Below are 13,132 nucleotides of genomic sequence, written 5' to 3'. Positions count from 1 at the left end.
TTAAAATCATATTATGAAATTTTAGGCCTCAACACATTGTGGGCATGACTGAGATGGGATGTGGATGAAAGATTCCATAGAAGGAAGTAGCCCCTATGAAGGGATGAGAATGACACTCCAGATGGAGCTACTGCCACCATACCTTTTTCTCTTATCTTTTAATTCAAGTCTGGCATCTAACCCTCCCTTAGAATTCTTTCAGGCTTTTTAATTCCCCAATTGTCAGGGCAACTTTCATATTTTATCTCCCTTGATCACAATATCCTGTTGGAAAGTAAATTCATAAAATAGCAGAGCTCAAAGGATTTCAGAAATGATCTAGACCAATCCTTTCATTTCAGAGAAAAGGAATGGAAACTGAGAGTATAAATGATTGGAGTTTAATTTTTTAAGCATTCATGAAGCACCTACTATATGTTAGTTGCTAAAACTACAAAAACAAAAATGAAAATAGACTAGTCATTCTGCAGGCAAGAGGGACAACATGAGCTAATTCAGTCACAGATTTACAGCTAGAAGGAAACGTTGAAAGTCATCTAGTCCAAATGTCCTGATTTTGTAGATAAAAAATTGAGGCCCAGAGCTGTTCTGTGCCCAAGATCATACTGACAGTCATTTGAACCCAGATTCCCTGATTTCTCTTTTCCTCTAAAACACATAGGCAGAAAAGGAAATATAAAATGTATTTCAGGGGGTCAGGAAGCATTTTAAGAGGTAGGGATAGGTCAAAAGACATGGCAATGCTCAAGCTGAACCTTGAAAAAACTCCAGATTCAAAGATATTCTAAAAGATGGGATTGCATTTCAGACAAGAATATGGAATTAGGAAACAGGATGTTACATTAAGGAACAGGGAAACATCTGAGAAGTGATATACTTGGTACTTGTACCCATCCAAGTCTATGTATCCTGACACACAAAGATCGGGATTCTTGGTCCCCATTTTCGAGAACAGGAACCCATATAGATTGTGTGTCTCATTTCTAAGCACATCTGAGCTCTCTTCTGCCCCAGTCCTATGCCTATTCCACCTCACCATGTTAATCAGGAAACTCTCTTCTTTATATCGGGGATTCAGTAACTACCCATGTTTGCTGTCCTAACCCATCCCTCTGTGTCACAGGAAACCCTGTCACCGTGGGCATGAGCATCCACATCTCCAGCATTGACCAGATTTCGGAAGTCAACATGGTGAGTCCATGACAAAAGACACTCTGGCCAAGCCCTACATAATGTCCATTTATCTGGGGGAGGGGGAAGGAGATTTGATTATGTTTGAAAACCAATTCACCAGGAAAGCAAAATTTCTGTCTGTTCTTAACCAACAGAATTTGGTCATGTGAAGCCATTGGCTGGGTGCTTTCCTGAGGTGGGGTCTTCGGCAGGCTAGGGACCATCATGAGAGTGTGGGGGTCAGGGTGGTGGCTGAGAAAGAGTGGGCAAAGTCTGATTCCTAAGTCCCACTATGCATTGGGAGATCTCATTCCTATAAAGAGAATGGAGGGTCACCTTTCTGTTCCAAAACACTGTAGAGGAAAGTGAGCTGTGTAAAGAAACACCTCTGGTGGGAAGGGGGACAGCACTTACAGTTGAGCTCCAGCCCTCTGTAAAAGATTTCCTTTTTTTGAATCAACTGTAAGGGTATCACCTTTCTTTTCATGTCTACGGGCTCCTTCCTGACCTCTGAACTCCCTAAAGGCTCCCAGGTCTCCTAACCATGGCAAAAAGTAAGTCCTCTCAACATAAGGAGCAACAGGGTTGAAGCAAAGCACAGCTTTACTAAGAAATGACCAGGGAAGGAAATACTAGTGGAAAGCAGAGTGAAAGTTCACTTGCTCAAGTAAAAGCCTGTCTCACTCTGTCTAATTCCCTACCTGACCTTTCTGAATATGCTCCTGCTCCCTCCCAAAGAAATAAGGGAGGGAGAGAAGAGAGGCTAGAGTGAGTCACTTCCAAAACCCTGTTGGACTTAAGATCTTACAATGTCTTTTCTCCTCTTCCTCTTAAGCTATGTCAAAGCAGGCTTTAAGGTGAGCCTTTGGGGTGGGGAACAGGACCAAGGAAATAGGAGGAAAAACATGGTGAGAGGCAGTACAGTATAGTGGATAGGACACTGGGCTTGAAGTCAGGAAAACTTGAGATAAATTCTACCTCCAACACTTATTAGATGTGGGAGCCTGGGCAAATGACTTTACTTCTCAGCCTCAGGCCTCCCATCTGTAAAAATATGGAGTTAGCGCTGAATGGTCTCTAATGTTTTCTCAAGCTCCAAAATTATGTTCCTATAAAACCTCCCACCAGGGAGAAGTCATTTCTTTACACAGCTACCTTTTCAGGTTGGATGTCCCTGGGCCAACATAAATTGGCCAGGCACCCAGCAGACTCACCAGTCTGGAGCCTTTGGGTTGATGGCCACACTTTGGCCAGATGGGGTGGGGGGAGAGAGAGGGCTGTCTCCACTGAGAGACACTGGGGTCGGAAATACTGAAAAGGTCTGCTTGGTGCTATCCTTCTGAGCACCAAATTAAAGAAAACTAGGCAAGATGGAAAAACAAAGGTAGGTGCTTCCTTTGAACCTTGCCTGCAACTGTATGCCAGGAGAATGGAAAGCAAACACCGGCCCACCATGCGCTCCTTGAAGAAAGGTTTGTCAAGGTAGATGTATTAGTGCATGCTATTGGTGACTGAAAACGGTACTAACAATGGGAATTATTGCTACTGGTAGCTTGAGGCTTGCCCTCAATCCAAGTTCATGGCCACAAGGGTGAGGAAGGTACTATTTCTCAGTGGGGTGGGTGGGGTGGGGTGGAAGGAATAGGAAGAGGCCAGAGAATAAAGCAATGAAAAGTGCCTAAGCAGAGCTGGCTTTCCATGGAAATAGTTTAGCATCTCTCGGTACCCAGCAAAATCTTACAGTCTCCTCTCAGATCACAGCTGAATCCAGCTGGTATGGTTTCCAAATTGTGGGGATGATTAGAGTTGTCCAGAGTCACCCAACGGGGTGAGAGAGCCTTAATAAAGGATGATCACTCCTTTGCTTCCCTCACAATTCTCTTCGGAACTTCAGTTTTTTCACCTATAAAGCGAAGGAGTTAGTGTAATGGATACGGCACATAATTTGGAGTGGAGAGAAACCTAAGTTCAAACCCCACTTTGGATACTTCATTGCACTGAGCCTCAACTTCATGATCTCTAAAATGGGAACAATAATAACCTACAACATATCTCCCTTATAGAGTTGTTTTAAGATCAAATTAGATAATGTCGGCAAAACACCTTGCAAACCTTTAAAGTGCTGCATAAGTAGTGGATGATGGAAGCAGATCTGTGTTTTATATCCTGGTGGATTTTGGGTGCTAAACTGAGCAGGAGATACATTAGAGGGAAATGATATAACAAGGTGCACATTGCACAAATTTGTGTAGAGAATTCCAAGAGCTACAGGCCATTTGAGGCTGGCCTTATCAGAAAAGACATCCTGGAGCAGATGGTACCTCAGGTGGATCTTGAAGGATGGGAGGATTGAAGTAGGGGGGAAGGAAGAAGAACCAGTATTTCAAACAGTCAAAGGTACGGTGGAATTAAGGGGTCAAGATAGAAATGAGCGTGTTGTTTTGGAATGACCAGAACTACAGTGAAGAGATCAGTCCAGAATGAATTTGTTTTTCATGGAAATGAGCAGTGAAAGATAAGGTATGTCAGACCAGATTGTGGAGGACCTTGAATGTTAAGTAAGTGTAGACCTTATACTGGAGATGATAGGGAAGCATTTACAAGTAACTGTGAGGAAGAAAACATTTTAGACATTTTAGAAAGACTAATTTGGCAGTGGTGTAAATAATGGCTTGAAAGATGAAGGAGAATAGGGAGAAATAGAAGCGGTTTGTCATCAGAGTAGACAGCAGACCATCTGGACAGAAAGAAGATATAAGTGAGTTCAGGAAACAGATCACAAGTCTAATACAGAGACATGATATAGTAGTGATGTAAGCATTTCAGCTATTTACAAAATGCAGAGCAGCTAATAATTTCTTAACTTAGAATTAGATTCCAAATGGAATTTGTTCTTGTTGGTCCTTCCATCCTTGAAGAATGAAATTATCTTTAATTAGAGTGAGACTGGGGTTGAAAGGAAAAGGAAAGGAAATCTGGGTCTATTCGGACATGCACTCTAGATTTTAGGAGAGGAAATTCCAAGGTGTTCAGAGGAAGGATAAGGAGTGTCCTAGGAACTAAAATTTTTCAGGAGAGATAAACACAAGAAGGATGGGAAACTCTTAAGCATAGAATCCTGAAGACACAAAAGGGACACAGACCTGAAAAGGAAGGAAGAACAGGAATCATATGAAAAGACTGGTGTGAATGCACAGGGAACTCACCAAACAACCTCTACTTTTAAAGCCACGTGTAGAAGATGGGAGGAAGGATAGAGAACAGAGAATGGCTCCAAGAGCATGGCATCATCACGCGAGAATAGTGTCAGGATGAGCTGAGGCTGGTGAGGAAAGTTTAGGGATCAAATAAACATAAAATGCATACAGAATAAATACCAGGGAATTTTTATGAGGAGATTAGGAGAGCCCTTCCATAGAAGTGGCTCCCGAGCTGTGGTATGAGCAAAGTTATGGATTCCACAAAACAGATGTGAACAGGCAGGGTATTCCAAGCATGGGGGATTGCCTGTGCAAAGGATGGAGAGAAGAGGGGAAACAGGAGCTAGAATCTTCCAGTGAACAGCAAGAAAGCCAGAATATATAAGTAATATGAGATCAGTCTTTAAAGATAGCTTGGAGGGCTTTAAATGCCAAACAGAAAAGCCTGTCTTTTGTCCATGAGAAAATATGGAGCCCCTGAAGCTTCTTGAGCAGGCAAGGGACATGATCAGACCTGTTCTTCAGAAATAGCAATTTAGCAACGAGGCAGAGAATAAATTGAAGAAGAGACTTGAGGTAGGGAAACTAACCAGATATCTGCATGAGGAATAGCGTTAAATTTGGAGTCAGAAGTCCTAGACTTATTATTTGCTGCCTCAACCCTAACCAAGTCACCTGATTACCCTGGGCCTCACTTTCCCCATTTTGTAGAATGAGGTCTTTTCTTCCAGCTCTAGATGTGTTATAGTTCTATGAGCTACCCAGTAGGTTATTGACAATGTGGATATTGAGCTTGAGTGACAGGTTGGGAAGGGACACGGGTTTAAGAGTTATTTTCAAAGAGATGGCGAGAGGTTGCTAAGTGGAAGAATATAGCCAAGGGGTGGAAGAGAAGAAGGGACTATCCTCACTGGAACTAGACAACAATTTTCGGTGGAAGAAGCATGACCCCGTGCTTCACAGAACAATAAAAGGAGAATTCAAGGATATAAGGAATGTTGTTACCAGTCTCAGGAAGAAGAAATGGGTAGTTATGGCTAAATCCTCTCTGCTGAGGGCAGAAAGGAGGCCATCTGTGGCCATGTGGGAGGTGTGCTGCCTTCCTGGGATGCAGAGCCAAGATGAGCCGGAGAAGCTGCCAAGTCTCCTGCCTACTTCTGCTGATTCACATGGGGGAGAATGATACCACCAGAAGAAACCTGGGAAGGATCTCTAGGGAAGTTCACAGTAGGAAACTGAAGGGCTTGGGGGAGGTGGGGACACACACACACACACACACACACACACACACACTCATACATGGTGTTTTCATCACTTTTTCTATTTGAAAGGTATGTATTACTTTGAAAGAGAAGAGAGGAGATAGAAAGCCAACAGGTAGCCAAGGGATGCTATCTAAGAATAAGATTTGATTTCCTGATCATGACTCAAGATATCAGAATGACGGGCAAAGAATGGAGCCCAACTTATGGGAATTGGGATGAATGTATTTGGCAGAAGACTTGCTGACCTGATCAAGAGGGCATGGAGATGAAATCTAAGGAGAAAAGGAAAATGTGCTCAGATAAAACCGCAAAGCCAGATGCTTCCAAAATTAACCACGCTGTCATCAAAAACAGCAAGCTTGAAGGAGGTGCCCTGTCATTCTCAACATCAGGGGGAGGGAGTCTTCTGGCTTACGATTTCAGGTACCTTCCTGATCATTTCTTCTCAGGAAGAGGAGTAAGCAATAAAGGCAGTGGTACTCTGTACCTAATTCTGAGCAACAAGGAAGGAATGGTTGGTGAAATGGGAACTTTGAAAGAAAGTGAAAAAAAGCCATCTTTGAGTCCATGGAAGTTAATGAAGTGAACTCAAGAGAAACGTCAGTCACTAAAAAAGAAAATTCTGTTGATATAATGAAGACACACTTGGTTCTCTATCCTTTCAGAATCTTTCTTGCAACTATCAGTCCTTCCTTTATACTTGTGCTAGAAAGTGCGCTGTTCCATGTCCTTGTGCAGAATCAAGGGCAGTTCTGCTGATCTTAGTCACAAAAGCACTAGATTAGGAAGAACTAGGAGTTAATCTAGTCCACCCCCTGCCTCCAGGCCAAATCACCAGAAATCTGTGTTTTGAACATGTTAACCCTTGCTTTTTGCCCTCTCACATTCTGTCTTGGGTTATAGTTATGTCTTCCAAAGAGCCAAAGATTTCTAAGACAGAAGACAGAGACTCTACCTTCTTGATCCTCCTGGACCCCTAGCCCAGCCTACTTCAAGGATAGGTGCTCAGAAGAGTTTTGTTCATTCAATGAATGAATGTCCGGAGGCAAAGAGTGAAGACCAGTGAAAGTTACAGAGAAGCAGATATTGTCTGGAAAACCTTCCTGGTCACTCAAGCTTACCCAAAATGGAATGGGCTGCCTTGAAAGGTGGCAGTTTTTCCCTCTCCTAAAGTCTTCAAGTGAAGGTTTGTTGAAGATGTTACAGAAGGGATTCCTGTTCAAGTACAGGTTGAATGAGAAAGTCTCAGAGGTCCTGTCCAGCCCTGAGATACTGTAATGCTTCATAGACACATTCTTTGGTGGCCCATTTCAGCTCTTTCTTCCTTTTGCCTAGCCTCTATCCTGCTCGTTCCAATGGAAGCCCAGCTCCTCTTTGGTGTCTGTCCCCAGTAGAGAAAGCCTGTGTTCCTGCATGGCAATGAAGCTCATGTCCATTGGCCTTCCCCTCCACGAGGTAGGAGGGACAATGGCTGTTCTGATGTTGTAGTCTGTCTCATCGAAAAGCAAAGTCCTTTGGTCACATAGCTAAGAAAACGAATTGATAGCAGTGGAAAAGTGACTACATCCTCTGGCTCACCTTCTCTCTCAACTCAGAGCAAGAAGATAGTAATGGCAAGAGTAAGTCGGGTGTCTATTACACTCTAAGGTCTGTAAAATGCTTCCCTCATAATAATTCCATGAAACAGGTGGAAGCATTACTGTCCCCCCATCTTACAGTTGAGGAAACTGAGACTCAGAGGTAATGGGACTAACCCTATGATTACCCAGTCAATAAGTATCTGTTAGGATTTGTATGCAGGTCTCCTGATTCCAAGTCCAGTGCACATTTTACCATAGGACACTGACTTAAGGATCCAAGGAGAAAGGAAGGATGGAGAACCATTGGGGGAGTATGAAACCTCTAGAACAGGGTATCTTAATCATTTTATAGAAGTTTGATGATGTCTATGGACTCCTCAGAATAATCTTGTTTAATGCGTAATATAAAACATAGTATTATAAAGAAAACTAATTCTAGTGAAATACAGTTATCAAAATATATTTTTCACAACAAGTTTACAGATCCCAGGCTAAGAATCTCTAATCTCCATAGTACATGCTTGACAAATGCTTGTTGAATGACTGTTTAATGTTCTGGGCCCTGTGCTAGGTGCAAGGACTGCAAAGATAAAAATAAATCAATCCCTGACCTCAAGAAGCTTCCGTTCTGTTTATACATTTAAGTAATGAAAAAGCATATACCAGGTAAATATTCATTTTACAGGGAAGGCATTAGCAACCTGGTTGGGGGAGAAACTAAGCTAAGCTTTGTATAAGAAGTAAGCAGGAGTAGTGACAAGTAGAGGGCACTCCTCCCTCATCTCGTCCTGTTCCATATTTGCTTCACCTCCTTTGGTGCAAGCTGGAGACAGTGATCCGAGACAGTAACAGGAGGTAGGCAGAAATGTGGGGCCACATCTCTGGGCCCCAAGTTTATCCAATGAGATAAGCTTTCAGAAAATAAAGCCGGGCACTTTGATAGCATCTTGTAATCCTGGGCAGCTGGACATACTATTCTGCAAAGAATAACACAAACGCGAGGGAAGCCAACTTTTTAGTAACAGATAACCCTCCAGTGTAGCATTTGGCATGTTAGCAAATACAGGAGGCGCTCAACTAACAAAGGACCCTGGGCTCAGATGTCATGGCCAATGGCCAGAGAGAACTCATACTCAAAACTTACCACATTTTATATGGTTTTAAAATGCCAAACCTAATTTTGCATGAATCTGTGAAGCTAATCACACCATTGTATGGACAATCTTCCATACTGTATGGCTCTCAAACTTTCTCTTAAGTACAGAGTTCCAATTTCCTCCCTGTAGATGATAGAAATGATGGGAGATTGGTTGGCCTGTCACCCACAAGAAGAGGTAGCCAGAGACAGTATTAGCTAGAGATAAGAAGAGATCAGCTGCTCTTCACCTTTGACCTTTTATTGCTTGCACACTAGCTCAGCTTCTGGCCTTCAAAGAGAATGGCTGTATAGGCCTAGAAGCAAGTATTCTCTGGTTCTGCCCTTCAACCTAGAGAGTGATGGATTGGTGGCAAGGAAGATAAGTGAATGTCTGTAACAGAGGTCAGAGCAGCCAAGTTGTAGTACAAAGAACTCTGATTTTAAAGACTGGAGAGCCTCAGTTCTGGGCCTGTGTCACAAACTCCCAGTGGGACTTTGGTTCATTAATTTCACTCATTTTACTCCTTCAACAAGCATCTTACAAAGCATTTACAAATTGCTAGGAACCAGCATTACAAAAAATGAAACCATCCCTGCCCTCGAGGAAATTCCCTTCTAATGAGGGAGACTACATGCAGAGATAAATAAATATAAAATAGATATGATTACAATATAAATAGGAAGTCCCACTGTAGGCTCTGAAGGGGCTCAGTGAGCAGCTCCCTGAAGGCCCAGCTTCGGTTTTCTGTGGTGTTGGGAATGGTGAACCATGCCACAGCAGAGCTGTGCTCCCAAATAACATTCCTTTGGTTGGATGTCCACAAATAACTTCTAGTAGAACTGAGGGCAGAAAGATTCAATGGCCAGTCCCAGCCCTTTGGCATCTCAGTTCAAGGGTAAATGTTCATTTATTCCATTCAGCAGTCCCAAAATATATAGTGAGCTCAGTTGACTGTCATTAGAGAAGGAGAGATTTCTACCATTTGTGGGAGAGAAAAGTTGCCAAGAACCCTGTCCATATGGCCAGTCATAAATTCCACCAAAGTAGAACCTGAGTCTGAGAAGTTATGGGGTCTTGGGTCTAAGCCCTTTTGTAAGCAGAAAGGCTTGACTCCCTGAAGCCCACTCCTCCAGGAGCCCTCAGCTTCTTGTTCCTCTCTGCTATCTCTGCAGAACAGAGGAAGAGGAAGAATGTGATGATCCCCACTCTTCTCTGTTGGTTTTAGCTGACACCAATTTCAAGCCAGTTTTCCCAAGGCAATGTGATGTAACAGAGCCATGAGGCTCGAACAACCTCCCACCCTAAACATTCCCCTCCCCTCTGCCCCCCCAAATCATGGATGACTATACCTCCCAGCAGGCTACATGTCCCTTAGCCCTTTGATAGCCCCCCATGGAAGAGCCCTCTAAACTTCCCTGTCCTGTACAACATACACAAATACTTCATTCTTCATAAGAAGGAAGGAAGGAAGGAAGGAAAAAAGAGAGAGAAAAGAAAAGAAAGGAAGGAAGAAAAAGAAAGGGAGGGAAGAATAAAGAAAGAGAAAAGGAAGGAAGGAAGGAAGGAAGGAAGGAAGGAAGGAAGGAAGGAAGGAAGGAAGGAAGGAAGGAAGGAAGGAAGGAAGGAAGGAAGGAAGGAAGGAAGGAAGGAAGGAAGGAAGGAAGGAAGGAAGGAAGGAAGGAAGGAAGGAAGGAAGGAGAAACTATGAGCTCTGGGAGCCAGGGGACCTGGATTCTAGTCTTGCCCTGCCATTTGCTGGCTATGTGACCTCACGGATTCTCTTCCCCATTCTGTAAAGTAGGGGGAGGGAGGGGGAGGCTGGTAACCTAAATGACTCTTTCCATCCTTTCCACCCAAGATCCTTTCCATCTTAAACATTCTGTGGTTGCATCCTTCATGACTGCTGGCTACTGACCATAATTATGTCTGGTTTTGTTTTTCCAATCTAATTACTTTGGAAATTGCTTCAGCTCCTTGAGGAGTTGAAGCAAAGCTGTGGCCCCTTACCAATTGTCATTTGTACTGCCCAGCTAGGAATAAGAAGAGGGTGTTAGCTGATTGGTGGGAGCCTGGAAAATCAGGAGCTAACTAGTCCCAGTACATTTCTGGCTAGGTAACTAAAGGGAAGAGACATTTCTTATCTTTAAAAACCTATCACATAATCTGAGAGTTGGAAGGGACCTCAGAGGCCATTTAGTTCAACCCATATCCAAATAGGAATCCCTGGTACAAAGTCCATGACAGGTGGTCCTCCAGTCTGAAGCCTTCCAGTGAAGGGGAGTCCACTGTCTCCCAAAACGGGTCATTGTGGAGCTGCTAGGGGTTGCTGCAGTGGACTGGCTCAGGAAGCCCTAACTTCAACTCTAGCCTCAGACACATCCTAACTACCCCAATTGCTGTGAGCTCATTCTACCTTTAGACAGCTGTGATAGTTTAAAAAGGGGTCTCTTATATTGAGCAGAAATCTGTACAATTTCTACCCATCCTTCCTAGTTCTTCCCCCAAGGGCCCGGATAGTCTTTTCAAAATAAGAAGAGATATTTGAGATTCTGCCCTAAGTTTCTTCTTCTCCAGGCTGAACAATTCAGCTCCTTCAACTGATTCTTGTAGGATGTAATTTCCAATACTCTCACCACTACCTCATTGCCCTTCTCTGGATACGCTCCAGTTTGTTAATGTCTTTCTTAAAGATAGAATGGAATATCCCAGATGTGATCATCTGCATAGCCCTACACAGTGAGCCTCTTTTGATGAAGCCTGCATTTGCTTTAACTTTCATGAATGGCTCATATTGAGCTTTCAGTGACTGAAAACCCCCTGATCGTTTTTCAGACAAATTGCTGTCTAGCTACAACTCCCCCTCATCTTTTACTTGTTGATTTTTTGACCCCAATGTGTAACACTTTACATCTGAGTCCCCATTAAATATCATTTTATTAGTTTTGACCTCGTCTATCACTTTTCTAGTTTTTTTTAATCCTGACTCTCATACAGCATGTTATCTAACCCTCCTATCTTCATGTCATCTGCAAATTCAATAAGCTTGTCATCTAAGCCTTTATCCAAATCATTAATAAAAATGCTAAATAGCATAAGGCAAGCCTGAATCACAGGAAAACTTCAATAATATCCTCCTTCCAAGTTGAAATTGAACCTGCCTTCCAGCCAATTTCAAATCCACCTAATTTTATTATTGTTTAGCCCATATCTCTCCATTTTTGCTCTGTGTAGGGACCCAGGCCATCTGTAAAGATGCAACTTTGCTCCTCCCATCAAAAATCCCTTGAATTATATCTCTCCCTTCCTTCTGGAGACGACATCCCTGGATTTCCTGGTTCAGTTTCTGGAATTATCAGGATGAAGGCTGACTTTTTTCTGTCTGCATTCTCCCAGAAAACCCTCACCAGCCATGGCAAATTCATAAATTTCTTCTTCCCCCATCAAGTAAAGATGTCTTTATTTATGTCTGTTTCATCCCTTATAACTATTCTGCATCACACCTGAAAACTGGCCTAAATGTGGATAGGCCATTCTCACCTTATAGGACTTTTACCTTTGACTTTCATTCATTCTTCCAAGAACCATTTGTTGGGCAGCCAACCATGCACAGTGCAGATAAAAGATGAAGGACATTCTTTTTGAATGAAATCTGGTTCTGCTGGCTATCTAAATCTTTCTAATTTATCAGTGCCTGAATGGCTCACAAATTTCTTCTAGTAGGTTTCTTTTTGTTGTTGTTGTTCGCTATGCTTATCCCAAGGAAAGATAACTCTTCTTCTGTATCTCAATTATTTTTTTTTTCAAATCTGCCCCCATCTCATTGGGTTGAAAATGGTTCTTAATGTTTCTCAGCATGTTAGGCAGAGGAGTGGCCTCTCAGCTCCAACTAGTAACAGCTGGGTTCCTCATGTAGATGGTAACATGTACTAACATGCATATGTTTGTGATGATGACAGATATACCTTTTTTGGTTCTCCCGTCGGACCATGAGTTCTTAACCTTTGAGAGGTATCCTGATGAAATACATTGGTTATCTATGCCTAAGTGGGTATAGAAAGTGATTTAGGGCTCTCCAGAGTAATCCACTGAAGAAGACTTAGGAAATATGAGAATGGGCTTCACAAATGAAGATAAAGATTGACTAGTGTGAACAATGTGATCGATATAGTACTGGAGAATATAGTACTGAGAGAAACATATTGCCTTAGGATAACCAGGACTAACGCCCACCAAGAGCAAAGTGTGCTACAGTGGACGTAATCGAGCATAATTGTCGGGTACAATTGGATCTCATTTCCTTTGTCCAGCAATTAAAGGGGCTCAACCCATGATTTCCCTTCTGTGAAAAACTACCCTTCGCCAATCTGCTCTCCCTCCTCTGGATTTTCTCTAGGTAATCACTGTCTTTCCTAAACTGCCTGCCCCAAAACTGAACTTACCACTGCAGATCTGATGTGACTAGGGTACAGTAGGACTCTCCTCTCCCAACTCCTAAATACTGTAGCTTTCTTCCTGGAGCCTACGACTTCATTAGCATTTTTGTCAGTCACTTCACACTGTTCACTCACACTGAGCTTACAATTCATTAAAACGCCCAATTTTCAGATGAGTGGCTAGCTATCGAGTCAAACCTCTCCCATTTTATACTTGTGAAGTTGATTTCTTGTGCCCAAGTATAAGACTATAAAGTTTCACTTATTCCCACTGAATGTCATTTGATTAGATTCAGTTCAGTATTGTAACCTATCCAGATCTTTTTGAGTCTGAATCAGTTA

At 42.6% G+C, this 13,132-nt stretch overlaps 1 protein-coding gene across 2 annotated transcripts in view; it reads left to right on the top strand.

The window, feature by feature from the left end:
* Window positions 1-13,132, top strand: part of GABRQ (gamma-aminobutyric acid type A receptor subunit theta) — a 72,853-nt gene that overhangs the window by 30,526 nt on the left and 29,195 nt on the right. The window contains exons 3-4 of one of the 2 annotated variants that reach the window (XM_074277511.1): window positions 1,124-1,191; window positions 6,974-7,093. In XM_074277511.1, the coding sequence (XP_074133612.1) occupies window positions 1,124-1,191; window positions 6,974-7,093 (188 nt within the window). The remainder of the gene's footprint in view (window positions 1-1,123; window positions 1,192-6,973; window positions 7,094-13,132) is intronic. The other variant, XM_074277512.1, reaches the window with a different exon arrangement.

Source organism: Sminthopsis crassicaudata, chromosome X (genome assembly GCF_048593235.1).
Source record: "Sminthopsis crassicaudata isolate SCR6 chromosome X, ASM4859323v1, whole genome shotgun sequence".
Taxonomy (NCBI): Eukaryota; Metazoa; Chordata; class Mammalia; order Dasyuromorphia; family Dasyuridae; genus Sminthopsis; species Sminthopsis crassicaudata.
The sequence above is the reverse complement of the archived record's forward strand: the minus strand, read 5'-3'. Positions and strand labels throughout refer to the sequence as shown.